The following is a 27,729-nucleotide window of genomic DNA, read 5'->3' as shown; positions in this document are numbered from 1 at the left end:
GGTATTATTATAACCGTCTGTTCTGCAAGGTGTTCTGTGTCAAATGGACAATGTGCACATCTGGGGAGCCACACGGAGAGCATGGTGAGAGCCTCTGCAAGAGTTTCAAGTTCCTGGGGTTAGTCGTCAAGGCATAGGGGGAGGAGCCTCCAGGAGGAGCAACAAAGACATCAAAGTCTGGGCTAGCCTCAGTTCCTTTAACCAGACTCTGGGGCAAATCAGCTCCACTACAGCAGCTGTTAGAACAAACCAAGACCCTCATCATTTTAACAAAGTTAAAGAACAATTAATTTGTTAGCACAGAAAAAAAAAAACGCAGCTCCCATGAAGGAACTACAAGCATGGCATTGTGGGTATTTAACATCATCACGTGGTGTCACATCCATAAAACCACCACCGCTCTCTTCTATCATCATTTGTACGGCTTTCCAGTTGTAATCTGTTGTGTACAAACTTCTATGCTGTTAAACCACAGCTTGTTCATGGGCTTGCCATGGACAGTAGGGTTCATGGGAAATGGAATTTGTTAAAAGCCACTTCTTAAAAAGAAATAGGGAAAGCTGATATCAGTGTATGTATTAGCTTTTTTGTAGTTTATGCTCATCTCACTTCATGTTGACAGGGCCTTAATAATAGCAGCAGCATAAAGAAGGCAGGAAGAGCACAGGGCTGTGTGAATTCATTCTGTAGACGAGCCACTGTTTTCTCTTTATTGTCATTCAGACAGAACAACCGACCCACCTTGGGTACAACTGTTTCGGTTATTGTTAAACTTGAATTAAGAAGATTGGCTTGGGTGTTTATTTACTCTGTGTAAAGTTCAGCGCTGCTTGTGTAACAGTTCGTGTGATTGGTACAGATCAATCACCTAGGCCTGTTGAGACAGAAATCAGACAACCGTTCCTTCACATTTTCCTCCCAGTTCTCATGCAGGTAGCTGATAATGACTTGTGCATGAAAGTCTGAGTAATGTAATGTTTTTATTGGAGAAGACCATAGGTTTTACAACAGATTTAATAATAATTCAGAGCTCTAAAGAAAGAGGGAGAGAGCCAGAGTATCATTCTACCATTGACTGTTGCCATCAGCTGCTTATATTGTCAACAGGCAAACTCCTAATCACCATAGGAAAACAAAAAGAAAACAAGAAAAAAAAAAACATTTTTGATTTTTTTTTTTTTTAGTAAATAACATCCAGGGTTGCATCATTCAATTATTTCAGAAAGAAAAAGGGAGAACAGTTCTCAGGTTTACATGTTTAAACATTTGCTTGGTAAAAGGAGGGAGTGAAATAATTAAGGAGTGAAGAGGGGAAGAGATGCTGAGATGTTTCCACTGGGAGAGGAGGAAAAAAAAAAAAAAAAGAGGGTCAGCTGACTATCTTCTTAACTTCAGTTTCCAAAGAAACCTTACAAAAAGTCAACACTGAAAGGAGGACAGACGGAGGGATGGATGGATGGGTGGGGGAGGGGGGGTGAGTGGTGTCTAGGATGGGGCAGGGGGCTACAGCCTCCACATCCAAAAAAACCTGCTTTTTCTTTTTGGAGTGGAGAGTTTTATTATATATACATATGAATATATAGATAACACAGCTGACAAACGCATGTGTAAATCTATACATTTCCATTACATAGATAGTTATTATGGAAGGACAGACACAGACTTTCTGTTTGTCGCTTGTCCAGGAAGAGAGAGACGTGTTGGTCCTGGTCACCAACGCTCCTGCAGCTCTGCTCTGGGCAGAGAGCACTCAGAAACCTACAGACACACAGAAAAACAGAGGCAGCATCATTAGCACGAGGTTCACGCATATATATATATATATATACCCAGGAGAGCGACAGAGATGCTGGCCACACCGCAACAGAAGCAGTGTCTGAAAGCAGGAAGTCAGGAGTGAAGATTAGCAAGCAGAGAGGGAAGAATGGTATATCAGTTCTGGACGTGGTGAACATTTTACACTGTTACAACAACATTTTGTTAATCTGTGTAGAACACTATTATTAATGCTAATGTTAGCAGACGCTGCTCCTGTCACTGCTCTCGTGACAAAGCACCAACCGATATACAGCGTTTGCATTCATGAGTCACCGGGAAATATAGCATGGACGATATTACTGAAATGATTCAAGAACTGTTATGCAATGCAAACGGCCAACACGATGAGAGGAAAACCGTTTTTCAGTAACTACATTTTTCCACTTCAGGAAAATTTTCACATACAACAGGATCGATTCAGACTGACAACTAAGCAGGAATGGTATTACCATAGCAACAAGTGCTGTTTGACAGTGAGAGGAAACCGTATTTCAGCTTAGGGCTGAGGTCAGAAAAAGCTGCTGCTTACAATATCAGCTAAACACCAGGTGTGATGGTAGCACACAGTCACACTGCTATGAAAGCAAGTGTGGTTGAAAATAAACACCACAACACACACACACACACACTGCGGTGGATGTGGGGTGGTGAAGGTGTATTCAGATAAGAATGGGTGATGATCAGCCCACATTCAACCCTAGCTGGCAGGAGAGGTGGGATGTACAGATGTGAGTCACTTCCATGCCACAGTGTGGTCTGACCATGTGCACATTAAGACTATAATTAATACCCTTATACATCAGCTTTGGGTATCAATACTGTTTAACTTTGAAGTAACCAGGAAAGTCTGAGTGAGGTCTGACTGAGACGGGCAGGCATTATGGATGATACGGTCAGGCTTTCAGAGCAGGAGCTACAGGTCAGTTCACAATCAAAAAGTGAAGGTTTTAAAATCAGGAGTCTGGGTGGAGCAGGAACAGGGCCTAATGTAGCTACAACTTGATGACTGAACCACACTAAAGAGACGGAATTAAAGACCGTCAAACAACAGCTTCTCCACTCCTGCACCATGACACTCTTACAGTAAGGAGAGGTGTGTGGGGGTATGTTAACATTTCATTAAGCTCACACGTGGCATGTATGTACAACTATCGATCAGATGTTGACCAGTTAGAAACGAAATATTCTGCCACAATGTTGGGGGGGAAAAAAAATTTAAAAGCTTGCATTTGAAATATTTAATTTTGTCTAATATAAAGGTCTTTATTTTGATTTGGAAATGAAATGAAATTAGATAAAATGTAATTAGCAATACAATCCACGTGAGCTTTGTTCCTGAACGTGGGAATCGTCTACTGGCAGAGTATGGCAGGGAAAATCAGCTAATGGAAAGCGTCTAAATGAAGGTTGAAGAGTTCTCTGCAACACTTTGTCCATGCTGAGATACATGTCCTTTTAGCTTGTCTTTCAGCTTAAACACAGGAGAACTGAACACATCAATTCTGTATGGTCAAGATTAAATTAAGCTGAACGTTTCGTTTCAAATTCGTTTTTTTCCCTAGTAAATAGGCAAATACAAATAAAGTCTGATTGAGCGAAATGTTTCTGGGTGTGTTAGGCGAGGGAGAAATGAGATTCCTCGTCAGGGGAGGTGTCTTTAGATCAAATTCATTAAGGCTGATTCAGAGTAGTTACACTTGGTTTCATCAGACATTATAAGTGGGTCCTCATTTTAACATCTTTGTTTTTATTAAACTATGTTGGTGAAGAGTTGCAGCATTTGCTGCAGTTATAAGCAGCGCTTGGAGAGCCTGCACATAGTGTGTTCCCAGAAAAGTAGCTGGTGGATCAAAGTGCCTATGACCAGGAGAACACACGCCGACTGTGTGACTGTCCACACCGGACCTGTTGAAGCCTAAACCGGACAGCACTTGTCAAACTAGTACAGGGAAGTGAAGCTCAAACTCCTGACTTGACCAACCTCCAAAGCTCAATCCCATATCAGTTATTAAACAGACAGACATAATTATGGTGGCCCTGAGGCACAAAACACAGCAAAATTTAACCCCCCAAAAAAAGCACTTCAACGTTTCACAATACAGAAAAAGGCAGGAAAAAGCATTCTTGTTTGTGGCTGGACAGAACTAGAAGTATGGATGTACTGTGGGATGCTGATGGGCTTATGCATTTTCCACAAAGACAATATTAGTGCTCACAGCTAGATTTTTTTTATTTTTTTATTTATGGCAATAAAATCCAAGCACTAAGCTCCTGGTCCAGCTCCTGCATGCCGTTGAGTGCACAGTTCTTTTCTGTACCCATGGTGTATCTTGGACCAAAGAGCAATTGTTAATTTTATGGACTGGTAATTCAACACGAATAGCTGCCGTTGCTTGAAGTTGATCTGTCTTGTATGTAGGGGAGTAGGAAGGTCATTGTGTTTAAACACGTTTCAACAGTTCTACCACCTCCGGTGGTATCAAGTGTAGTTGAAGAACTCCAGTTGAAGACTGGCTGAAGATGTGCAGAAGGAAAATGTGATTTGCCTCCCTGCTCTGGCACAATAAGATGGAAAATGCCATAATTCAGGCACCAGCTTCAGCTGATCCCAGTCTTAAAATGATGTAGCTACTTTTTCCTGTTGTGTTCCTGGCAGTGGTAGATGCTGTAACATGCCTAAGGGTGTTAAGGGTGTTAAGAGATGATGACACAATTACACTTTCTGCTTTTGGAAAGGCATGGCAAAAAGGGAAAACTTTTACTCTGGATGAAACCTTTCTGAGGAGAAGCAGATATTTAACTACAACCTATCTCATGCACAATGTATAGAGGAAAAGACATTTTGCATTTTAGCATCCCAGTGGTGCACTTTTGACGAGTACAGCCTGAGCATCACTAACACTGGTGGTTAGCTGTCACATTTTCCAACATTTACATTTCGGTTTTTATTTTGGTTTTTACTACTAAAATATAGATTTATTTAATTTGTGTTTTCTCACCATTTAGTTTTACTTTTAATGTGTATTTCATTTAATATAGATTCGAAGTTAGATACAAGTTATAGAAGAATACAAGGATAGTTATTATTTGTATTTATTTCGGTTATGTCCGTGCCAGCAATCTACAATTGCACACTGTAGATATATAAATATACATGTACAAATATTAAGTAAACTTTATTTGACCATTGTTGCCAACAATTATCAGAAAATGAAAACTTAACGGGACCATCTCCTGTTTTTACTGCGACACTACACAAAAGTTTAACGAGGTTAACCAGAACAGTTATGTAAATGAATATATTCAAATGGCCCATCACCTACCACATAATCCCAGTTTGAAAGTGAGTTTGCTCCAAGCCCAATTTTTCTTACTGATATCCTCGTACACTGGGGAGATGTCATAATTCAGGATAGTTGGACAAAAGTGTAATTGGCTCCTCCATCGTTTCCTCATCTGCAAAAGTGTTCGTGTTGAAGAGAGCAGCAGCCACAATACATGTAAACATAACTTTTGTTTACAAGGAAACGCTACAGAGCACCTTTAATGTATTTTCAAATATGCGGTTTTGGTTTTGGCCATCTTATTTAAAATGCTGTTTTGGTTTCGTATTAGTTGTGTTTTGCACAATATTTTATTTTTTGTTTTGTGCAATGTCGCTGTATCTTGCACCTCTGGGCCACCATACAAAAGGCAAAGCAAAGCAAAGCAAACACAAGTACTCCGTGTCTATAATATTTAACCAATTCCCAGTGAAATTCTTATGCTTTTGTGTTTGTGAGCTTTGAAGAACGGAACAGGGAGGATATCTGAGAAACATCTGAGCTTCAGAAACTCTGACATTCAGTCAGTTGGGTGCTTGTTGCACATGTATAAGGCTCCAAGTAAGACATATTAACTGAAATGATATTTGGTAGACTTTGCTATGCGACCTGGCCTTGGCAGAGTCAAACTGTGAGGTCAAACAGTAATTACAAACTAAAGACGTCTTCGAATCTTGGTTTACTCATTACGAGTCTGGTTTTGTGTACGGAATGCAGTTCATTGCTTTTCACTTTATGGTTTTGCCCTAGCATGACATTTATCAATATCTGAAAATATCCCTATTAATATCCTTACCATGGAAATCAATTTCAATAATGTCTTCAGTGGTCACCTTAGATCAGCAAAAGGATTTCAGTACTTACACTCATGCGTTCTTTCAAAATTAAACACCAGCGTTATTTTCAAGCCTATAAAGTGCATCTTGAAAGTGCTGGCCCTCAATTTACATTTCTCTTTTTACTGTCAAAAACTGATGTCATCCAGAAGTGACAAACCTGTGCTAAACACAGTTTCTCACACACTGTTACGTGACCTAGTAACATAATTAGTCACAAAATTAGACATCGGATTAGTTTCTCTATTTTCTATTCCCCTTTTTCAAATTTCAAAGCTTCAGAAACTGTGAGCAACTGCATTTTTTTTTTTTTTTTTTTTTTTTTTAACAAGATCTGATGTCAGTTAGAAATGCTCAGGTTTCTGTTAGAATGGGCAATGATCCAATCAAATCAATCGTAAGTCAGTGGCTTGTAGACTGTGATATGTGGGTAGAAACTGAGAATCCTCAACAATGAGGCAGTGAAAGTTATGCTAAACGCTGACGAAATGAAGATACCTGGTTGCATTTTCAGCATTTCCAAATCAAAACCACACTGACCTCAAAGGATATATATTGCCGTTCATCTGTCATTCAGGAAAACTCCTGCCTGGTTAGCTCATGTTACATGGCCTCTTGAAAACTTCAAGCTTCACTTCAAGTTGCCTCTCTTGAGTTTCGCTGTCAGAATGTGTGCGTGAATTCTTTCTTACTTATATAATAGCTCTTTACCATTTTAGCAGCATTTTCCATGTAGAACAACTTCACTCGAGAGAGCATAAAGTAACATCACATGCCTTAATTCCACACCTGAGGGAGCCCCTGAGGATTCCTCACGATCCACACCTGGTCTCAATCAGCTTTGACACCAGGTGCGGATCATTAATGTCACAGTCAAACAGCACGAAAAAAACAAGTGTTACGTAAGGAGGGGAAAAAACAAACATTATCCAGTTTGGAGAGGGAATGTTAATAAAGACAGACTGCAGAAGAACCAGAGGGTTGTGTGTGTGTGTGATGAGAGCGAGTTAATCGGCATTAGAACAGTGTCACAGCGGAGAGAGCCCGTTGTCCAGCCCCAACAGAGGAACAGAAAAGTATGGCAGCAAAGTTAGTAGTCAAATTCCCCAAGGACGTCTTTGCTTCTGCAAGACAGACCAATTGTATCAAATACTTTTGGTTTTGGATTTTCTGTTCTTTTAGGGTACCTCCTCAAACTTATAATGCTGTTTGGCTTCATCATTCCAACAAGGAATAATATGTTTTTTTTTTTTTTTCCAATTTGGTGTTTTTATTCTTTTTTTTTTTTAAAAAAAGGAGCAATGAGGTGTGGGATAGGGAATAAAACAATATCTAATAGTCCTAAATACAATACTGAATGAATATAAGAGCAATTGGTGTCTGTAAAAAACGTCGCTTGGCTGTTTGCTACTAACCTTTCATGTTAGGCTTGGGTTTGTCAGTTTGCTTGCCTGTGGGGGTTTGTGCCTGCTGGCCCTGGCCCCCGGAGGAGGCCCCCTGCTGGGCTGCTTTCTGTTTCAGCATGGTCCAGTCAAATGTGTAGTCATACTGGTGGTTCAGAGTCCTAAAACACACACACACACACAAACATGTTTATCAGCATATTCCCAACAATCAGCTGTTTGAAACAAGGTCATGGAAGGTCAGGACAACACCAGCGGCACAGAAAAGATAGAAAAAAATGAAGCAATGAAAACAACAACAGAGCAGCAAGATATGGAGGGAGGGCAAAGTCAGCTCGAAGGAAGGGGGGGGGGGGGGAGAAATAAATAAAGGTAGGAAGAGAAGAAGATATTTCTATATGGCTGGGCTCTGGCTTAAGGACCTCCTGTTGTCCCTGGAGGTGATTTAAAGAGGATCAGGGAGGATGTAAATTAACTTGGTAGTTATGATATAAAAACTGATAATGAAAGTCATCATTTTAGCCAGTACAAGTGATGACTGTTCCACTTTGCAAATTTGTCCTCAGGTTCATTTTGTCATAACAAGTACAGAGGAAAAAAAAAAAGACCTGAATCAACACTGCATCTATGGCCTTTGTCCTTATGTGTATGTGTGTTTACCTGAAGAGGATGCGGAACAGTTGGCGCAGGTACATGTAGTCTGGAGCCTCCTCAAAGCGCAAGCCACGGCAGTAGTTCAGATACATGGCAAATTCTGCTGGGAAACCCTGGAAACACGCATTCGTACAAGTGAGCTGAGTGGAAGTGGAGTGAGATAAGCAGCAACACTGGTCCTGTTTTTACCGTGTCCTTACCTTACAGAGGACCTCAACAGGGGTGGACATCTTCTTCTCTGAGATCTTCTCATACTTCTGCTTCTTTGTGGCAGCCTTACAAACACACAATTTACTGAACAATTACCACCAACACCCATAAGCGGAACACTTACATTAACACCAGTTATAACCCATTAAATATTTATATCTTGCTTATAAATGCTAAGGGGACTGAAACAGTTACTAACAAACTAACAAAATGTAACATGCGAAAAGACGACAAAAAGCAGCTTGAGAATTGAGATGGATAAAGGCCATACGTTGGCTCAGTCACTTCGATTTTCATACCTTTAATCCCTGCCAAGGCAGACTAGTTCTGTTGAAGTACATCAGCACATAGCCTAGTGACTCCATGTCATCACGGCGACTGCAGACAACAATGAAGTCATTTGAGTACAGGAACTGGGCAACCAGACATGACTTCTAGTATTTTCTATGGAAATTGCCTTTGAGAACCAAATACTAAAGGTGTGCACAAACCTCTGTTCAATGCCCAGGTGTGCATTGATGGAGGCATAGCGTGCTGTGCCAGTCAGGTTCTTGTCTTCTCTGTAGGGGATGTGCTGTCGTGTTCGGTTGTCTCGGTACTTCTTCGCCAAACCAAAGTCAATAAGGAACAACTGACAGAGAGGGAGAGAAAACATAGTGGTTATCTATCAGCAACACCCCAAAAAACAGGGATAACAACCCAAAAGTTCATCAGTAAAGAAGATAAAGCATATAAAAGTACTTCAACACATATTTTTTTTTTTCATTTGAAGCAGAAAATTAGCAGAATCCTGCTGTAAAACGTGTGTCAAAAAAGGTCCTTCTGACGACATTAACATGTACAGGAGAACAGTACTCTTACACCATGGTAAAACTAACCCACTTCCAGATGTGACTGTGAAAGCTGCATCAGACAGGTTTTTAAACTTAACTTTATTAATGTACAATATGATTGTGGAATTTTAAAGATGTTGTAAACACAGAGGAATACAAACTCAAGTTATCATCATCATTTTATTACAACACTTTGTCACTGGGCTGTGAGAGCACTGACTCAATTGCCCTTCTTAAATGGCTGAAAATACACTGTCTAGTACATGGGGCTACAAAGGATGGTTATTAATACATGATTTCAGCATGAAAGAGATTCAGCAGTGGAATAAAGTTAGCACTGTGTTGATCCATTGTACGACTAACCATGAGATGGGCAAAGTTTCTGCCCAGTTTCAATCCCCTATAACGCACTGGGTGGCTTACTTGTCTAGTTAGACAGCTGCTTTCCTAAAGCTGTTCATCAGTCAGCCCTTTTGTTGGACCCTCTGACAATTATGCCACTTAGCTACCCTCTAATTTGACGGGCTGTGTTATGTGGATGACTGTGTTGCAGAGTCTGATTTTTTTTTCTCCCCCCATCTCTTTTTTTTTTTTGAGCACAGTAAACCATCCAAGGTACTCTCAGTGATAATGATAGCAGGAATATCGGTTTCAGCATGAGTTCAACAGGGTACAAAATGACAGGCTAAGGGCTCTGCCCTCATGTTGTCCAGCATCAGCTTATCCATCTGTATACAAGACAAGCCCTACTGGCCCATGGCCCATACCCAGTCAATGTTTGCCAAAGTAGCCAGTGTAAAAAGCCATGTAAATCAAGTCCATAGAACGCACCTCTGCAATGAGAGTCTGTTCAGCTGGTTCAAGCTCATCTTAAGATTAATGTCACATACCACCTTCCAGGTTTCAATGTTTGTTCAGGCTGCTACTGTAAAAAAAAAAAAAACAGCACTTCTTGGTCAATGTAAGGTCTACAGGAGCTCTAAAACCGGTACATATAGTGATAGTATTTAATATCTTTAACCTGAATTCAATGAATATGAAGGTAGAATCTCACAGAAGTGTGTTATTTTATTAATGTCATACTAATGTCCTAAATACTTGTAAAAGTCTGTGCTGTTTTGTTTGCAATACGTGTCCACATTAAAGGTCTTCATACAAACCATGACACCAGAGCACCTATTGTCATTAAGTTAAAGAACGACAGAATAAATACTGATGCGACACTCTACACTGAAGCAGAAAGGTGTGAAATTCAACTTCCAGACAACAACCAATTTACAGCTTTAGCAGGCAGCGTCAAAGGGAAAACAACCAGAAGTGAAAAAGAACTTCGACTCCCCTCTACCCAAACTCAATGCACTATTACTGAACAAGGGTTTTCACACACTGAGGCACACATTATACTGCCACATTCCACGTCCATACACACTATAACATGTTATGACCAAATGTGACCATACCAGACAGTCTGGAATAGCAGCTTACACGTATTGTGTCTTGATTTTCTAGTAAATTCAGGCAAACTACAGGGATGGATATGTTGAATTTCTTAGATTTTAGGTGCACCTCCTCCCCAGTACACCTGAAATACATTGCCATACTGACCAATCCATTATCGTGTACACTTGTCTAATAACTCAATATTTACTATGCAGGCTACTTCAGGGATATGTTTACTTATACTCCTTTTAAAAAATACATTTAGTTAGTTAGTTCTGTTAGTTTCAAGCCCTGAATGGAGTTAAGCTTTCTAGTCTGTTTAAATGAGGTTTGCTAAGATGGATTTACACTGCTGTCCATCAGTACATTCACTTGCACAATTTCACCAATTCATCATGCACCACACCAAAACAAATTAAAAAACTGAAAAGCCACTTCATTAACAGATTGAAACAAATAGAATTTAATTAAAAAAAGAGAACCTAATGAAATCATGATTGGACATTAGAAGCAGAAGCAGAGCGAGCCAGTGTGAGAGGCTAATTCCTGGTAAAGCGTGTGACATTTGCATTTGGCCTTAGTCTTAGGAGCCTTCATGACGAGAACATTGTGGCTAAGTTTATCGTGCAAGTATCACCAAACTTTTAAAAAGCATAGGGCGAGGGGGTTGCGGCGCTTACTGCTCACCAGCTGCCTGATGAAAGCCCTGTGGGGGCTAATGCAAAGTTGAGTTACATGCCTGCACATGACTGCACATCAAATTAAGCAAAGTTGGCCAAAGACATTTCATTTTGGAAAAAAGAATATGATCCTTAAAATTCTGGCAGTAATCAGTAACCACTCACATAAATCTAGGCCATTCTACGCATAGCTTGGCTGTGATTCACCTATTTAAAGATAATCTAAATTTGAAGAGCAATATTCATAATACTAATAATATTGTATAGTTTAAATAACCTAGCCACTGTTTTGTTGTTTTAAGGCGTTCCCATACAGGTGAGGCTTTCTGATTTATACCTCTAAAGTGTGAAATACCACTGGTTATTGGAATGCAAGCCATCTGCCTTTAAGCAACCCATGACAGGCTTGCTTGGCCTTTTTTTTTTTTTTTTTAATGAAGCGTTTCAGAGTTACCCCTTTAGGGCTCTGTACAGTCTGTACTACTTCTGATCTACTATGCAGCTTTCAGCTCAGAAACATATTTAAAAATTTCCATATTTCATGAAATGATGATGTACTGACTGAGCATGATTTCTAATTACAACATGATTTCTGGGAGCCACATTAGAAGTCTTAGTTAGACAGCTATCTAACAATACAAGGACGAGGCTACATTAAGTTCAATATTGCCTTAGCACTGAGATCAGATCATTTGATTTTGGTTCAGTATGAATTACTATAGAATGAATCATTGCATTGTACTTGGATAGATGCTTTCACTGCTCTCAGGCCAATCATTAACATTAAAGAGACAGGAACTGGCTTTTAAATCAGGAAAAGAAGCGGTTTGATTAGGGGGGACTAGGACCCCTTTTTACAACAAAAAGGGACAACAGCTGCTCCCTTGGCAATCTACCACTATAATGAAGTGCACATTGGGTGGAGGAGAACATACTTTGGGTATTATGAGTGCAAGATGGGTGCTGGTGGTCTGATTGACTTTAAACCAGTGTAGTTAGGTATGATTGCAAAGCGACAACTGCTGTTGTGAGGCAGCTGGTGTTGTGGTAAAGGTCACACCTGGTTTAATCCTGAGAAAGATGGGTCCTGAGAAGAGCTAACAGCCAAGCTTCTTTTCCTCTTCCCCACTGACGAGTCTAAACACTAGGGCAGACAGTAGAGGGGCAGGGGTCAAAATCACACAGCCTCTATCCACCTTCAGTCACAGTTAGCATGAGTACAACAGGCACTTCTGGTTGCACCCACAGGGTTTGCTCCCTTTGATACAACTAACAGTGTCCTGTACTGCTAGGATAAGACACCTCCTCCTGTACATCCAAGACTGGACCTACACAGACAAAGAAATCCACTTTAAATCTTTGTGGTACCGATATGATCATTCTGGCCATCAGTCAAGAAGAAACCACGGGACTGTGATTTTCTTCTGTCAGGACAACCATGGAAAGATCAATCGTGTACAACAAGAAGCCAAAAGTGTCTCTGGAAATGTGGAGATGTTTGAAACTTAAATATCATCTCTGACCTGAGACAATAAAGGCCAGTGCAGACAGGCAACACCATGGCTCAGAAAGGACGTGGGGGGGATAGGGTGGACAGGGGCAGCAGAAGGTAAGGAGCCCATGGTTGTCCATTCTCCACCAGCAAAATAAAGAATGCATATAAAATATCTGCCAACTAAGACAGTAAGAGGTCTCTGAAGTGTGAATTCTTTAAGTTGATGTTCTACTCAATGAGTTCCCGGGGCACTAATTGGGAGAGTTCCTGTCTCTTGCTGACATGAAAAACTTAAAATCGTATGCAACTAAACAAACGCAAATAATGGATTAAATCTATAGAGCTGGGTTAGTATTGGAGAAAAGTTGCTGATAGGCCAGCTGTAAACAGTATAATTGCTGGTCTTACACTAGCAACCACCTGTATAACATTAAAATGTCCTCTGATTGTTGCTTATCAAAGTTTAACTAGCTCTTCTCTCGTTTCTGTCACTGATGAACAACAGCTCCATACATACGTTAAGCTGTGAAATATTGGGATTTTTTTTTTGCAGAGTTCATTAGTATTTCAGAAATCAACAAATTAAAAATGTACACACATGCTCACGTAAATTGTCACTACACATACAGTGGGGGACAAATTCAATCAATCAGACTTCTGTATAATGTATCTGTATAAATCTTTTCATCCAAACACATTGTAACACACACACACTCACAATTAATAGTCAAGTGTAAAGAACAAATTAAAAAAAAAAAAAAGTCTGACGTTTGGATCCTGTACTTGTCCAGTTACACACAACAGCAGTCCCAGCTTCAGGACAAAGAACTTTTACAAAGACAAAGACAAGCTAGTACTCTGGAATTGACTTTTTATAGCCAAACTAAAAACTGTAGGTCCTAGCACCGATCCCACAACGTTTACAAAGTTTTGTTGTTAAATGTGCTGTGTAAAAGATGGCCCTCACAAACTTGAAACATGAACTGATAGACTGAGACTAGGGCTGGGTGATATGGACCAAAAATAATCTGTTTTTCACTCTTCTGTTACTAAGTCAAAGCCACATGTGACATGTCACCAGTAATTTTATTAATAAAACAGACTGATCAGAATAAAATGCAAAGACAGGGTTTCCTTGGCTGTTTTCAATTATACAGCTGCAAAATAGATATTCAATTAAAATAGGCCTATCTCTGAGAATACTGCTTCAATTGTTTTCAGCAACAGCAAAATGATTACAATAGAGCCCAATAACAGGTTTTCCTCTCCTGCTGAAAACACACAGCTGTGCAAAAAACAATAAAAACGTAAACAGAACTGCTCATCTGATCTTTTAAAGCTGAATCATCTCCAAATAACTGAACCATTGTTCTTCCATTTTACAAACCAGGTCTTCAATGTTTCCCACAAGTAAGGAATTTACTTGTGGTAAATCCAGAGACTCACGCAGTTTAGAGAGGGAGAGTAACAAAGGTTATTTTCCAGAGCTACAATTTATGGATATTCCCAAAATGCCTCACATGCAGACTACCAGTTGATGCTATAATTTACCGATATTCCCTGAATGCCTCACTTGCCGGTTATAGGTAGACACTAACTAGGCGGCTGCACACAGAGAAGCCTTTAGTCTCCACGCAGTTACAGCAGTGCACACAACACACACAAGTGTGGCCACAAAAATTAGTCTGAAAAGAGAGAAACAAAGCGTTAGGTTTTCATAGAGTTATCTAACTGGGCCACAATAGAGCCCAGTAGAGCTAAAATTTGCTTGTTTGCTTTTTTTGTCTAAAAAAAAAAAGAAAAGAATTGTCCCTATCGATAAAGGTTACGAATGTTCTCTTTCCAAAGTAATTTTTTTCAACTTGCTGTAATCTGTTGTCTGCAAACTTCTACACTGTTCAGTCCTCTTTGTCTCGCTGTTAATACAGACATACAAACTACCCACAGGCGCTTGGACTGTCCCACTGTTCGTACAAACATGTCTGAGCTAATCGTGACCCCTCAGCTTGCTCATGGACTCACCTCTTCTGTCAACCTATGATGTGTAGCCTGTGAACCGTGTAGAGCGTATGGGAAAATGCTGGTGAGTGAAAAAACTTTTTAGAACCCTTTATGTGAATAAGGAAAAATAAAGACAAGTTCTACTGCAGTCCATAGTTTTCTACTGTAGTCTAAAATTACAGTGTCCATCACTCTGTGAGCCCTGTTAATCAAACTAAACCTTGAGCTGACTGCACCGTTTCATCCTCCGTGCCAGTGAAGCACCAGTTCTCTGTGTTTATCCCTGCTCGGCAAAATATTTCATCACACTGAACAATATGCTTCAGCAGAGTCACATGGTCATATTCAGCTTTCTTCAACCAAGAACATTCACTTACATTTGCTTCATACACAGCCACACCATACTTAACACTCAGCTCCCTCTTCATTTGCATGTTTGCACAGACAAAAATATTTTTGAAACAACAGACACCACATTTGACTTCAATTCCTACTGTACGCATAAACAGAACTAATGCCATTGAAGACACCAGGGCCTGCAACTTTTGAAACTGTCAGGTTATTGCTGGACACACATTGTCTCCTCCTGGCTGCAGTGAATGGGGTTTCAATATGTTTATTTCTTGTTTGAAAAAACTGCAATGTCTAATGCTAACTATGCACAAATTCTGTCATCTGCATAGTTAATAAATATGGCAGAAATGTTATTTTTTGAGAATGCACAGACTCAAGCTACAACCGGTCCTCATCCAACGATGGCCTATTCCAGTTGAGATTTAATACAACCTTAGGGTATGTCAGACTTCTGTGACATAAAAGTTAAAAAGTACCATCAACAATACCTGATAAATCAAATGCTTTCAATTGCCTCAGCTCTTCTGTTCACAGCATCACTTGAAAAGACCCCAGCTGAAGGTGAGCTGATGGCCAACCAGCCTGTACACTCTGTGTCTGATTGCTCAGTATTCTAAGAGCAAGAATTATGGCTTGTGTTTAAATTTCCAAATTCACACCATAATCTCTGATCTGCTTTAAGACATAGATTCTGTGTTAGAGTACACAGTGACTCAACAGGTTTGAAAACAAGTACTAAAAAAAAAACATTTAATAAAACGTAATTTGATCTATTCTGCTGCATAAAAGTGACCTGACCTGTCTGTCATATACAACACTTCCTCTTAGATTTTGGAATCAAATAATCCTCTTAAAAACAATTCAGTTTAGTGTTAATTAATGGGTGTTTATCTGCAACAAACAGAGCAAGACTGCAGTGTCAGGGATGGAAAGCTGGTACAGCAAGGCTGTCACATTTAAAATCAATAAGCAGGATACATCAATGGAGATTGGGCTGTGGTAGCACACCACGCAGCAGAGCACACATTATTTTGGAGGTTGGTAAAATATACACCCCGTGCTTTAACTTAACCAAACGTTGCCTGTCTGCAAGGGCTCAAAATAATGGGCACAAAATATTCAATTTTGATGTCAGGCAACTTGATCATATACACCTCTGACCAGATGCAAACAAATGTCATCACATGGGAATAAAATCGCGTACGTATTTTTGTTGTGTGGGTAGCAGGGGAAACCATTGACCATCATGCAGCATCAGTTCTTCAGCAAGAATCCAGCATGACGAAACTGGACTACACTCCTCCTGCAACCTTTAGGTTACATTCAAACTATTGCCTTTACAATGAAGGAGGAATTATAGAACTTAAGAAACATTTGTTTGCGTAACTAGGGATCTCCGTGACGATAGCTGTACTCTGTGACCCACTATAATGAATATCAAACACAGGATTAAAAAAAAAGTGACAAGGGAATTAGATTAGATATTCTGTAGATGCCTGTTTGAAAACAAGTGCTTACATTTACATAATATATTCTTGTGGACAGGCTTAAAGGTCAGCTCACCCAAATTACACAAAAATATTTCCTCAGTTGACTCAAAGCAGCATCACTCCAATACTTGCTCTTTTCATGTCTAAAAAGTGTAAAATGAACAATAACTGGCACTAGGGAACTGATGTTCGCCTTCTAAATGATTAGTCTGAGCCAACTTTGGATATGAACTCCAGTCAAAAGATAAGCTAGGTGAATAAGCCAAGCTAACAGTTATTTTCAATTAATTTATGTCACATAAATGCTGTACAATGTACTGTATATGTTTGTGGACAGATATTATGGTGTTATTGGTTAGCATCACAATGCTTGTTGTGGCTAGCCTGAAATATTTCAGGGGGAGTTACCACTAGGTCTTGTTTCTTCCATTTTCAACTGATTTTGTGGCTGATGAGAAAAAGCCAGTGCATGAGAACTTTAACAACACTTTAACTGTATCTATCGTCTATCAGGGGAACCTGAAAGCTCTGTCTGCAGTTGTGAAAGAGCAGCTATTCATCGCTGTTGATCCCTCCCAATTATTTAATTCTGACCCCATACTAGGGTGCCTGCTATTTTGACAAATAAGAGAACTTTGCTGCATGTAAGTTTTGAAGTGAAAACTTTCAAGGTCAGTATCTCCAAGCCACTTCGAATGCAACCTTACGATTCCTAGGTCACTAAAGTTTTTTGGGTTGCATTCCTAATTTCTACCTATAACTGGCTTATTACCCAATTGTCTTGCACATCTTTTTCTTAAAGATTTACCAGCCATGAATTAACACTTGGTGTTATCAATTTTAGAGATTATAAAGCTGATAGGGTAATGAAACTTGAGGGAAAATCTAAGGTATGCTTACTTTTACTAACTAATGACACAGAAAGTGATAATGCAGATTTTAGTTTTAAATAAAACCTACACAAGTTAAAAGATCAATAGGTATTACTTTGTCCTCGTATTTAACTCTACTCCCTTAAAATGCACTTTAGTTTTTCAGAACAACTCCACAGATGTCACATCTTTCAGGACACGAAGAGCATTTTAATGTATAATAATTATGCTAGTTATGGCCTCTCTCCTTTTTAGGCTATTTTTCACATAGGGTTATAACCATTATTGTTTGTCATTGTCAGGGCTCCAGACTAATCATATCTCCTCCCATCACATAGGGGACAATAGAATACATGTTCAGAATGGATAGAAAGCTTCCTCGGGATGAAAGGGATTTAGTATATAATTTTTCATTTATTTATTTTAGACTAGCATAGAAAACGACAAACTGAACCAAGCACCGACGGGACTACACCAGAGCTTCTCGTGCCATTACAACAGATGTTAGTGTGATGGTTTAAAAAAAACAAACAAACTACATCAGGCAGCATACATTTAACTACCTCATCTAATCTAGCTAAGTTTGTGTCTCTGTCAGTCTGTTCTTCCCTATCCCAAGGAATGATAATCCTGTTGACTTCACACTTGGCAGGTGTATTCCTGAGGATCCAAAGGAAATGCAGTTGGTTCATAATTAGGTGCAATTTGGACAAACTACAAGTTTACTATTAATAAACTGAATAGACAAGCAATCTGCTCAATCTGTTAGGGCGAGGCTTCAAGGCTCTGGACTATGTCTGGACTAAGTCGTGAGAACAACTAGGATCAGGATCAGAGCTGCACAGCTGTCAGAGAAAAGTCATTTCACATGGCGTGCTCTGAAAAGTAAATAAATATGAAGCTGTATTGCAGAGGCACAGTTCACCATAAAAACATTTATAATTACTGAAAGCAGCATCTCTAATCTTTGTACATTGTTAAAGAAAACACCCAGACATCAACGGGTCGATTTAATTTCAACTTCCCTACAGAAACAAGGGAAACGTAAAAGAAAATTCCTTCCTGAAGGGGAAAAAGTACTGTTCATTCACTGAATATGATGAAACTGCAAAACATGTAGGAGCTGTCCAGCTGAGGCAGAAAGAGTTCAAACAAATCTGATTACTTATTTCCGCAACATTTGAATTGTGTGTATTTTTTAAATGTCACTAAGATTAAAAACTATTGATGATAACATAACAATAACATTTTGATGTTGGGTCACATTCTCTTTGGGAGAGTTAAAATTGTTTTTCTGGGGTGGTTCCGGGATGATGGTGGAAAAACATTAGTCTGGAGCCCTGCATTGTGTTAAGACCAGGCAATGTTGCTTTCAGTCAAAGAAGTGAGCAATGTATGGAATTTGGTTCTGTTTGCTGGCTTCTAAAATATGCCGTGCTAATTACAAGGTTTTTGTGAAACAACACTGATGGTGGGTCACGTCACAGACATGAAAAAAATCTTTTAGAGGCAGTAGTATAAATATGATATCACAAAGGGGACATTACTGTTACTGAAACTAAAAATTAGATTTCAACTTGGGATTAGCCGTGACATGCAGCTGTCTGCCACCAGCTCTATACAGATCTTCAAAAATCCATACTTACAGTATGTATAGAATCCAGACAGGTCTTACCTTATTACAATGACGGCCGATGCCCATGAGAAAGTTGTCTGGTTTGATGTCTCTGTGGATGAAGTTCTTTGTGTGTACATACTCAATTCTGCTGATCATCTGAAGATGAAAACAAGGTTATGGTTACATTTCTCACAACATTATCATCTTCTCAATTTAAGCAATGAAAAGCATTCCCTCAATTCCAGTAGCAAACAAACAGCTTATCCTGTCCGGGGACGAAGGAGGGACATACAGACTGCTTTTGCACTGCCATTTACAAATATGGGCAATCTAGAGGCACCAACAGACAGAGGACACTTTGATGCATTAAAGCAGGTTAAACACATTTTTAACTAATGATGCTGGTATTATGCTAAGTATTGCCTTTAGCTAAGCCAACAAAGCAGCTTTCACAACATCATGGTCAAAACAGCATCATGGTAATGCTTTCCTAATGTGACATGCTGTAGAGAAAGTGTCTTTGGACTGTGGTAGTGAATTGGAGCACCCACTGAAACACCCAAGCTTTTCACACTTGCTCCACACATGCCGAGAAAAGCTAGCAGGTTAGAATCAGGACCTTCTTGCTCCGGGGAAGCACCACCCTATGACGTGTATTTAACAATGTTTCTCGGGCATGTTCATTGCTTTAAAGGACTGCAAAGAGGTAGATATGTGTATGTGTTAGTTACCTGGTCTGCCAGCATGAGGACCGTTTTCATGGTGAAGCGACGAGAGCAGAAGTTGAACAGATCCTCCAGACTGGGTCCAAGCAGGTCCATGACTAGGACATTGTAGTCCTTCTCTTGGCCATACCACCTGGTGACACAATGGTCATATTATGAGGGTGAATTTGTTGTTGTCTGAACTAGCTTCACAGATTGAAGACACAGGCTCACACTCTTCAGCTTCCTTATGAAAGGGTTCACATGCATTAATAAGGAAATATGTGTTGACAAAGGCATTGTTTTATCAGTACATGGATAGATAGGTAACTCTATTGATCGCCAGAGGGGAAACTAGTTTGGTTGCCCATGCATAATGACAAAAGATCCACTCGACAAATAGCTCACAGCAGACATACTAAAGATATACTGTCGCCATAATAATGACACTAACACAGTAACAAATTCCAACCAGAATTCCTGAATAAAAAATACAGACAACACATAAAATAACACCTTTCAAACTCAAAAAGTCAAACAGAATAGGAGACATATAGGAAATACATATATGAGATGCCCAAGTACCATGTCACTATCCCTGAGAAGCTCCTGTAAAAATGATAGACTATTATTCAGTCTGAGGTCTTGACACAAGACCATATAAAAACCACACTACTGTGCAGGTACAGGTATAGGTTAAAATTGACATAAAGTGACAACATAGACAATGTAGCTGCAACATGTACAGTACTACAACACCAACTCTGTTTTTGGCTGGACTGCAAAGTGGGGCCCTATAAACGCAAATATGACTGGCTGAATGCTGACACCATTGGTCAGCGGGCTGAGTGTTTGGAGTTGCCCAACAGGCTGCTACTCTTTCAAAATTAACTGCCACAAACAAGTTTCTAATACATCATTGGGGGTGTTTGCAGGCAGTGTTGCCAACTCAGCACCTTTGTTGCCAGATTTACCAACTTTGCAGACCCTTCAGTGTTTTTTTTTCCCCCAATAAAGTACCTAGCAACAAGCAACAAATCTAGCGTCTTTTTTGACAAACCTTAGCTCCGTCATGTTAACGTAGTAGAGAGAGAGTCAATAGGGTTGGGCTTACCCTCTTCAGGCACACTTCTCTCTGGTCTTATTCAATTAAATGTGTGACTGCTGACATAGATGTGAATGAACCTCTAGCTTTCTCTATGACTGACCTTTTTTTTTTTAATATGTCTGAAACCACAGCACAGCCATTGTCGTTAACTGATGTGTGGTGATTTTGTCACTGTGGTGACTGTATATGTGAGCATAGAGAGGAGAAGAAAAGCTAACAGAGTGGGCCAGCCACTTAGGAGATTTTGACCTCGTCTTGTTCTATACAAAAACTGCAATGGATCTTGAAATGGGTAGACATGCACATGGGGCTCTAATATAAACCTCTCAAAACTTTTCATTACATATTAGATCAGGCTAATGGGTCTTAAGTCATTAAGCTCCCAGATGGGTTTTTTTCTTGGCTAGCACAATACATGATGCTTTTCACATCACTGGTATTTATAGTTGATCCCCCAGACATAATAAGCAGTGAGTGAAAATGAGCTGATCAGCATGTTTCCAACGTGTGAGGATGGGTGCCATCGGAACCAGCTAGCTTATTTGTTTTAAGTTGCCTTTGTTGAAGGCCAACTTTTCAACAGTGATAGTAATGGAGGACGAGGGTTGTTGGGGTTCCTCTGTGACACAGACCAGAGAAACTGAGCACACTCAGTGGAAAAAGTCACACTCTCCACATCTGGTGCAAAACTTGTTAGGCTCACCAGAAGTAGACTGGCCCTTAAAAGGTCCCATCCCGGTTCTCCTGCAACCAATGATGAGCTTCACGCTGTTACAGAAAACCTTAACTATTATGTCCGCATGATCTGGAAGCAGTCCAGCTCACCTGTAGCCCTGTCAATGTTTGAAAGTCAATTGGAAATGCCATTTTGTGGCAGTAACTGGGTATTCTTGTAGGCTTTGAGGTTGAGACCAACCAGCCCTTCCCATATCTCCCTGCCACATCTGTCCAGCAGTCTGTTCCCATCAGCAGCAGAGGGAGGAGGACAGAGGATGCCTCAAATCGGTTAGCCAGTTTACTGTAAAATGCTTGCTGTCTCTCTGAACACTGTATACAGTGTATTTGTTTTACTCTTCACATATTTCCAGTTGTAAGACCAATACTATTCGTTTTCATATTGGCCACAACAAAAAAAATATTTGCCATTGTTATTGGTCCTAAAATTCCATATCGGTACAGCTCTAATTTTTTTCCTCACAGGCATGGTGAGAGTAGGTTGTGATCAAGCACACAGTAACACAGCAGAAACGGGAGCACAGAACTTTCGACTACTACTCTTCACTCACAAAGGAGTGAGGATCACAACCAACACTGATACAGGATGGCAGGGCTGATTAGTCTTGTTAGCTTAGGTACCACTGCTGAATTAAAAGTTTCAGCAAGGTGTACCACAAGAAACTATTCTATACTCCTGAAACAAACTGTGCAACAAGAAATGAACTACTTCCTTGAAGTGTTTCCCACACCTATTCTCTACATGGGTGGGGTGGCCCGCCCAGGTAGATAAAGCCACTCAGTTTGAGCCTCAGTAAATCTTCCATAAGAACGCCTTATTTCACTCTTTTCAAACTAAGTAATTTTTGGCTGCAAACCTGTCTGAGTTGCGTGCCCTACAGTAACTGAGTGGAGACTCGAAGCTTCTCTGTGTGCAGCCACTAAGCTAGCACTTACGGATAGCCTATATGTGAATCATTTAGGGAACATTAGTATACTGTAACTACAGAAAATAACCTGTAACACTCTTCCTCTGTGAACAATATCTGTCTGTATTGCTGTCAACATCTGAGTCTGTGCATGCACATGGGTCACCCACCACAAGTAAATTCTCAACTTGTAGGAAACACTGCCTTGTCTGTAGTTCAGCTGCTGTAGCTCAGAGCAACTGTCTATTTAGCACAGTGTGTGTAAAATGTGTGAGCTACACAACACACCCACAGAGCTACAGCTCCTCGAGAGGCCAGAGACTGACTACTACCCGTGTCTCTGTGAGTGTGAACAGTGTTGTGACGCAGCTGTGTGTGAAAACACTTAAAAATACTGAGTTATTTAACAATTACAATATTCTGTTGACTCTAACGGCTGTGTTATTTCATAGTTATAAACAGTAAAATAAAAACACAAACCTGTACCTTCTCTTTTTACAACTGTAGTGCAAGTTGGCCATTAGCACACAATGGAATTTGTTGAATGCATCATGAAAACAAGGCGTGTTTCTAAAGTCAGGGTGAGACTACCTGTTACCTATGATCTAGCAACTATTAGTTCCTGTGTTACCACGAGTATTCAACTCTACCAAGCCTGAGAAATATTACAACCAATTCACTGAGACACTGTGACACACATCAGAGAGAGAGAGCGAGAGAGACCTACTCAAACATGGCAAATATCTTGAACCTAAAATATCCAAGTCTGCTCATGTGTGGGGAATGGGAAGCTCAGCCATACTCTCACTTGACTAACACCCCCCCAAAAAGGTGTGTTACACCATTTAAACAACCAAGGTTCTTTCAACTTAATAAGATTACACCAAAATGGTTGAGTCTATGTGGAAAAACAGAGAGAGTGAGGAAAAAGCTGAAAACATGATAGGTGGTGACTGTACAAAAAAAATAAGTCAGGTTGAAGTAAGAGTGGAGGAGGGGCAGCAGGACCAGCAGGTTGGACAGGCTCTAACAAGACTCTGCTGCAATATCAAGCCAGCACCACCAGTAAAAAGATTGAATAAACAGACCGTGCTTGTATAACAGTAAAGCTGAAAAAGCTTTGCTTCAAAACTTGCAGAGAAAAAAGTGGACGAAAATAACCAGAAACACGACCGGCTTTCTCAGTCTTAGCTGACATTCATTGTTGTATAAGAGGAATTTTGGTTTATGGTGAGGAATAAAAGGTTGCCATTCCCTATCCAGAATGCTAACAGCAGCAGTACACATGTGTTTGAATACAAGTCAGACCCAAAACGTGCTCACCAAACTTCAAGCAGACCCTACAAAACTTCTCTGATATTGTTCTTGGAGTTCCTGAATTCCCCTGAACACAAGTTATTGCTATTAACACTACCTCCTATTAGTCATATATCGTTTTCACACAGAAACTCCAGACCTTGTCCAGAGTTGCCCTTTCACACATGGAGCACACAACCGGCTATTGTCCGTGTGAGACGAGATCACACTTTGGTGTGTGGTACCTGCGTAGTGTGCAGGAGGCAGAAAAGAAACATCATCATCACGCGCACTCACTTGCTGTGAGTTCGCCGGACACTTACCTGTTCTATTCAGCCACTACAGCCTCTTTCTTCTATTCAGCCACTAGAGCCTCTTTCTTTAAGGAGGTGGCAGGATAAAGTCTGTTTAATGTCCTGTTCAACAGGAATCAGACATTTCATACAGCTCCTCCATGTCTAGAAAAGTTAAGGGCTGTAGTGCATGTGTGAACGCAGCTATAGTGACCCTAGCTTTACAGCCCATTATTACCACTCATTTCCTGGTGCCTACATCAAGTCTTTTAAGTTAAAGTCAGCACTAGGCCAATGACCAAGAGGTGCACACAAAAATGCACAACTGGCATTCAAGCAATGCATGCTTCTGCTGATGATGGAGGCCACTTTACAAAGCTGGTCTAATTTGTAAAGAAGGCATGTATTCCTTTTCCCATAGTTTTTGTGCTTTCTCTCCGCTCTTCTCTTCCACTGTGGCTCTCTGCAAGTTCATCTGCCCTCAAAGCAGTAGAGTCTGGATCTGCTGCTGTGGGCCATCTATTGCCCCCATTACTAGTCCCAGTAATTATTAATCCTACTATTAAGTCTTGCCATCGTTAGTTCTTTCATTGTTGTTGTTTGTATTGCTATTAGTCCTATTACTAATCAAGCTATTGTCCTCGAATTACTTTTAATCCTGCTGTCTTCATGACACTTGTCCCCTCTTTCAGTCTCTCTCAACCCAACCGATCGAGGCAGACGGCCACTGTTACCAAGTGCTGCTCTTGGGGGAAATGTTGGGTCTCTGTAGATAATATTATAGAGAGTACGGTCTAGACCTGCTTTATATGTAAAGTGCCTTGAGATAACTTCTGTTATGATTTGGCGCTATATAAATAAAACTGAATTGAATATTCAGAGTTCAGGTTTCAACCAAGTCACCATGTTTCAGCAGCTCCACAGTCATTGTCTCTATTCTGCCATGTGCCAGCTGTACTGTATACTGTATATGGCTGTGTATGTTAGTGCTGTTAGCCAGATATAGAACAGGGAAGGAAAACCAACACCAGCTAAATGCTGGTATTTTCTGCCTGTTTCTCTGTCAGCCATTTTATCAGGTACACAGGAGGATACCTAGTCTTACGAGCACAGTAGCTATATGGATGATGGTTAATCTTCCCAGCAACTAGAGAACAGTGTAAAAATTGATATCAATATTTAATTGTTTGTCAGGGCCCCCCTAATATGATAAAGATATAAAAGGTACAAAGACTCTAAACAAGAAATGTAAATCAACAAAATGAACCATGGTAATGATCACTAATGCTGAGTAAGACCTTCTCTACTGTCGAAATTATTACAATGAATATCCTCTCATCTTAACTCAAAATATTAAAAACTAATGAATTTCACAGGTTTTGTCTCTATGTGGCCATCGAGAGAATGAAAAACTTAAAAAAAAAAAAAAATAGATGAAAAATATAGTGATTTTTTGAGGGATTGGTGTATCAGTAAGTGGGGGGCACAGACACAGGAAGAGTACAATACTTTTCTATACCTCTGTTCTGTGAGTGTCAAAAATAGTAAGAGGAGAGCACACAGTTTATTCACAGTTATTAACAGTTTCTTCTTTCTTGTGCTAACAAACTTGCACTAACTAAAATGACTCATCACTGCTGGTACGCTTGTGTAATATTTCCCTGATACAGTGCACACAGAACCATATCAATATGTTTACAGTACTTCCTCTTTTCTACAGCTAGTGGCCAGTATTGCTGTCTTCCTCAATGAAGGCACAGATATAACCTCCTCAGATTATTCAATAAATTAACAGACCAATTAACGCCACAGGCTTTAATTGCTCTGCCATGACATGTCAATCTTATATTCCCAATATTAACCACATATAGATAAAACAACATGCTGTGACTGCTTGCTCACGGTGTATATTCTGTAGTTGTGGTATACATTGGATATCTCCAAAATTACCACATGTCCTGTTGGGCTACACCCCACTTTCAACACATCCTTCAACACAACAAACATATTGTGTGACCCGTTTCATGGTAAGGCAGGGCCACATAAGGGTTGAAATCACGCGGTGAACACACTCTAGTACCGTGGGGCTTGGATTGTTGTTTTCGCTTCTGTGCACCGCCGCCATTTTCTAACAGGGTAGAGGAAGACATGTTGGGAGCTAACACAACAAAAGAGGAGCGGCCATTTCCAACCACATAGTCCCTTCTCCTCACCCTTACAAGCTGGTAGTCGCGATAAAAGTTCACTACGGGGGTATAAACAGGGATGGCACAAAGCAACTTGAGATGAAAAGTGAAAACACGACAGTTTCAAGCGTTCGTGGAAAATATGTCGTTACTAGAATGGACTGTAACGTTAGGCCGATTAGCAGGCCTAATGCCAACAACGTTGCTGCCACTTCAACATTAGTGTATTTGCATCAAAGCAAACCTTTCCAAACCAATATAAATGAAGAATGACTTAATAAAAATCTGTCTGACTTAATTGTCGATAAGGACAGCACGACGTGATATGGTTGTCCCTTACCTGATGTGTGGGATTCCGACACCACCTTGTAGGATTTTGTACAGCTTGCTTTCGTATAACAACTGTGGATGTCTGGCTTTCTGTGACTCCAGTTTTACGGCTACCTCCTGAAAATGGCACACACAAAAGATAACGTTTATATTTTGTGGTTTACAGCCCTTTGGTCACTGCGTCAGTTACAGTAAAGACAAATATGATACACACTGTAATCGTGTAGCTGCTTTAGCCACATCAATTTAACAGCTTGACAGCTACAGGCTTGCTAATCAACAAAGCTATGATGCAATTTTATTCGGACACTTTGGATTCAGTCACCGCTGTGTTCTTTAAGGATTACTGTCTACCAACTTCCCTAAAGGAACATAGACAAATGTAGATGTTGATGTTAAGTTAATTACCTCTCCATTTGTGATGTTGATGGCCAGATATATGTCGCCGAAAGATCCCGATCCAATTTTTCTGACAAGCTTGTATTTTCCACCGACTATGAATTCGGCTTTGGAGCCACTGCTGCTCGCCATAATATCCACCAAATGACAATATCCACCCGATTCACTTTAGGAAATTCTGTGCGGCAGTCTGGCCCGATTGTCAGCAGAACATACAGGGTCTTGGATGTCCACTTAGTGTTGATGAAAGTAATTATGAACTAGCTGTTACTCCAAATACTATTACTTACAACGAACGGAAGAGGCAAGTTGGAAAATAGATTTCTCCTGGCGTTATTCCTTTTATTCATAGGCTGACTAGAAATGATCTGCGTTAAAATAAAACCTCTGAAACACACGAAATGTATCGATATCTAAGTATATACATCCAAAACTAAATCCGAACAAGCTTACGGCCTTCAACAACCACCCAGCTACCTCGAAGCAGCAGCTAGTGGAATCGAACGTTCGCTAACGTTAGCATCAAGCTAACGCTGTCGCAAGGACCGCCGCGGAAAAAATCTCCGGACCTCCTCGGTGCTGAGGGGCAAACGCTGCCTTTTCAATTTCACTTCCGGCGGTATTGTTGCTTTTTCAATCTTTTCAGTCCTTTTTGACTCGTTTTCGACAAACTTCGAGGGTCGCCACCGACTGTACAAAGCACTACCCACTCACTCCGCCATCTTGTCTTCTCTACCCTTTCT

The 27,729-nt window shown here is 40.2% G+C and overlaps 1 protein-coding gene across 4 annotated transcripts; it reads right to left on the bottom strand.

Moving 5' to 3' along the window:
- Positions 1-961: 961 nt before the first annotated feature.
- csnk1a1 (casein kinase 1, alpha 1) lies at positions 962-27,729 on the bottom strand. 4 transcript variants are annotated; one of them, XM_041047484.1, is made up of 11 exons: positions 26,996-27,729; positions 26,598-26,704; positions 19,759-19,885; positions 19,085-19,183; positions 12,258-12,341; positions 8,736-8,875; positions 8,544-8,622; positions 8,235-8,309; positions 8,041-8,147; positions 7,393-7,541; positions 962-1,758 (listed from the first exon to the last, which is right to left on the bottom strand). In XM_041047484.1, exons 1-11 carry the CDS (start codon positions 27,116-27,118, stop codon positions 1,751-1,753), a joined length of 1,098 nt encoding a protein of 365 aa, XP_040903418.1. In that variant the 5' UTR covers positions 27,119-27,729; the 3' UTR covers positions 962-1,750. The 4 variants fall into 4 exon arrangements, with proteins under 4 accessions (XP_040903418.1, XP_040903420.1, XP_040903421.1 ...); XM_041047486.1 differs by having other exon boundaries at positions 7,429-7,541; XM_041047487.1 differs by lacking the exon at positions 12,258-12,341.

Source organism: Toxotes jaculatrix, chromosome 10 (genome assembly GCF_017976425.1).
Source record: "Toxotes jaculatrix isolate fToxJac2 chromosome 10, fToxJac2.pri, whole genome shotgun sequence".
In the NCBI taxonomy this organism is placed as follows: domain Eukaryota; kingdom Metazoa; phylum Chordata; class Actinopteri; family Toxotidae; genus Toxotes; species Toxotes jaculatrix.
This window is presented reverse-complemented; position numbering and strand designations above follow the sequence as displayed.

Coding starts and splice junctions, on each gene's coding strand:
- csnk1a1 (XM_041047484.1), bottom strand. CDS start 27,118: ATGGCGAGCAGCAGTGGCTCCAAAGCCGAATTCATAGTCGGTGGAAAA. Junction 8,623..8,735: donor CACCTGGGCATTGAACAGAG/GTTTGTGCACAC, acceptor TGTTGTCTGCAG/TCGCCGTGATGACATGGAGT. Junction 8,148..8,234: donor CTGTTGAGGTCCTCTGTAAG/GTAAGGACACGG, acceptor GCGTGTTTCCAG/GGTTTCCCAGCAGAATTTGC.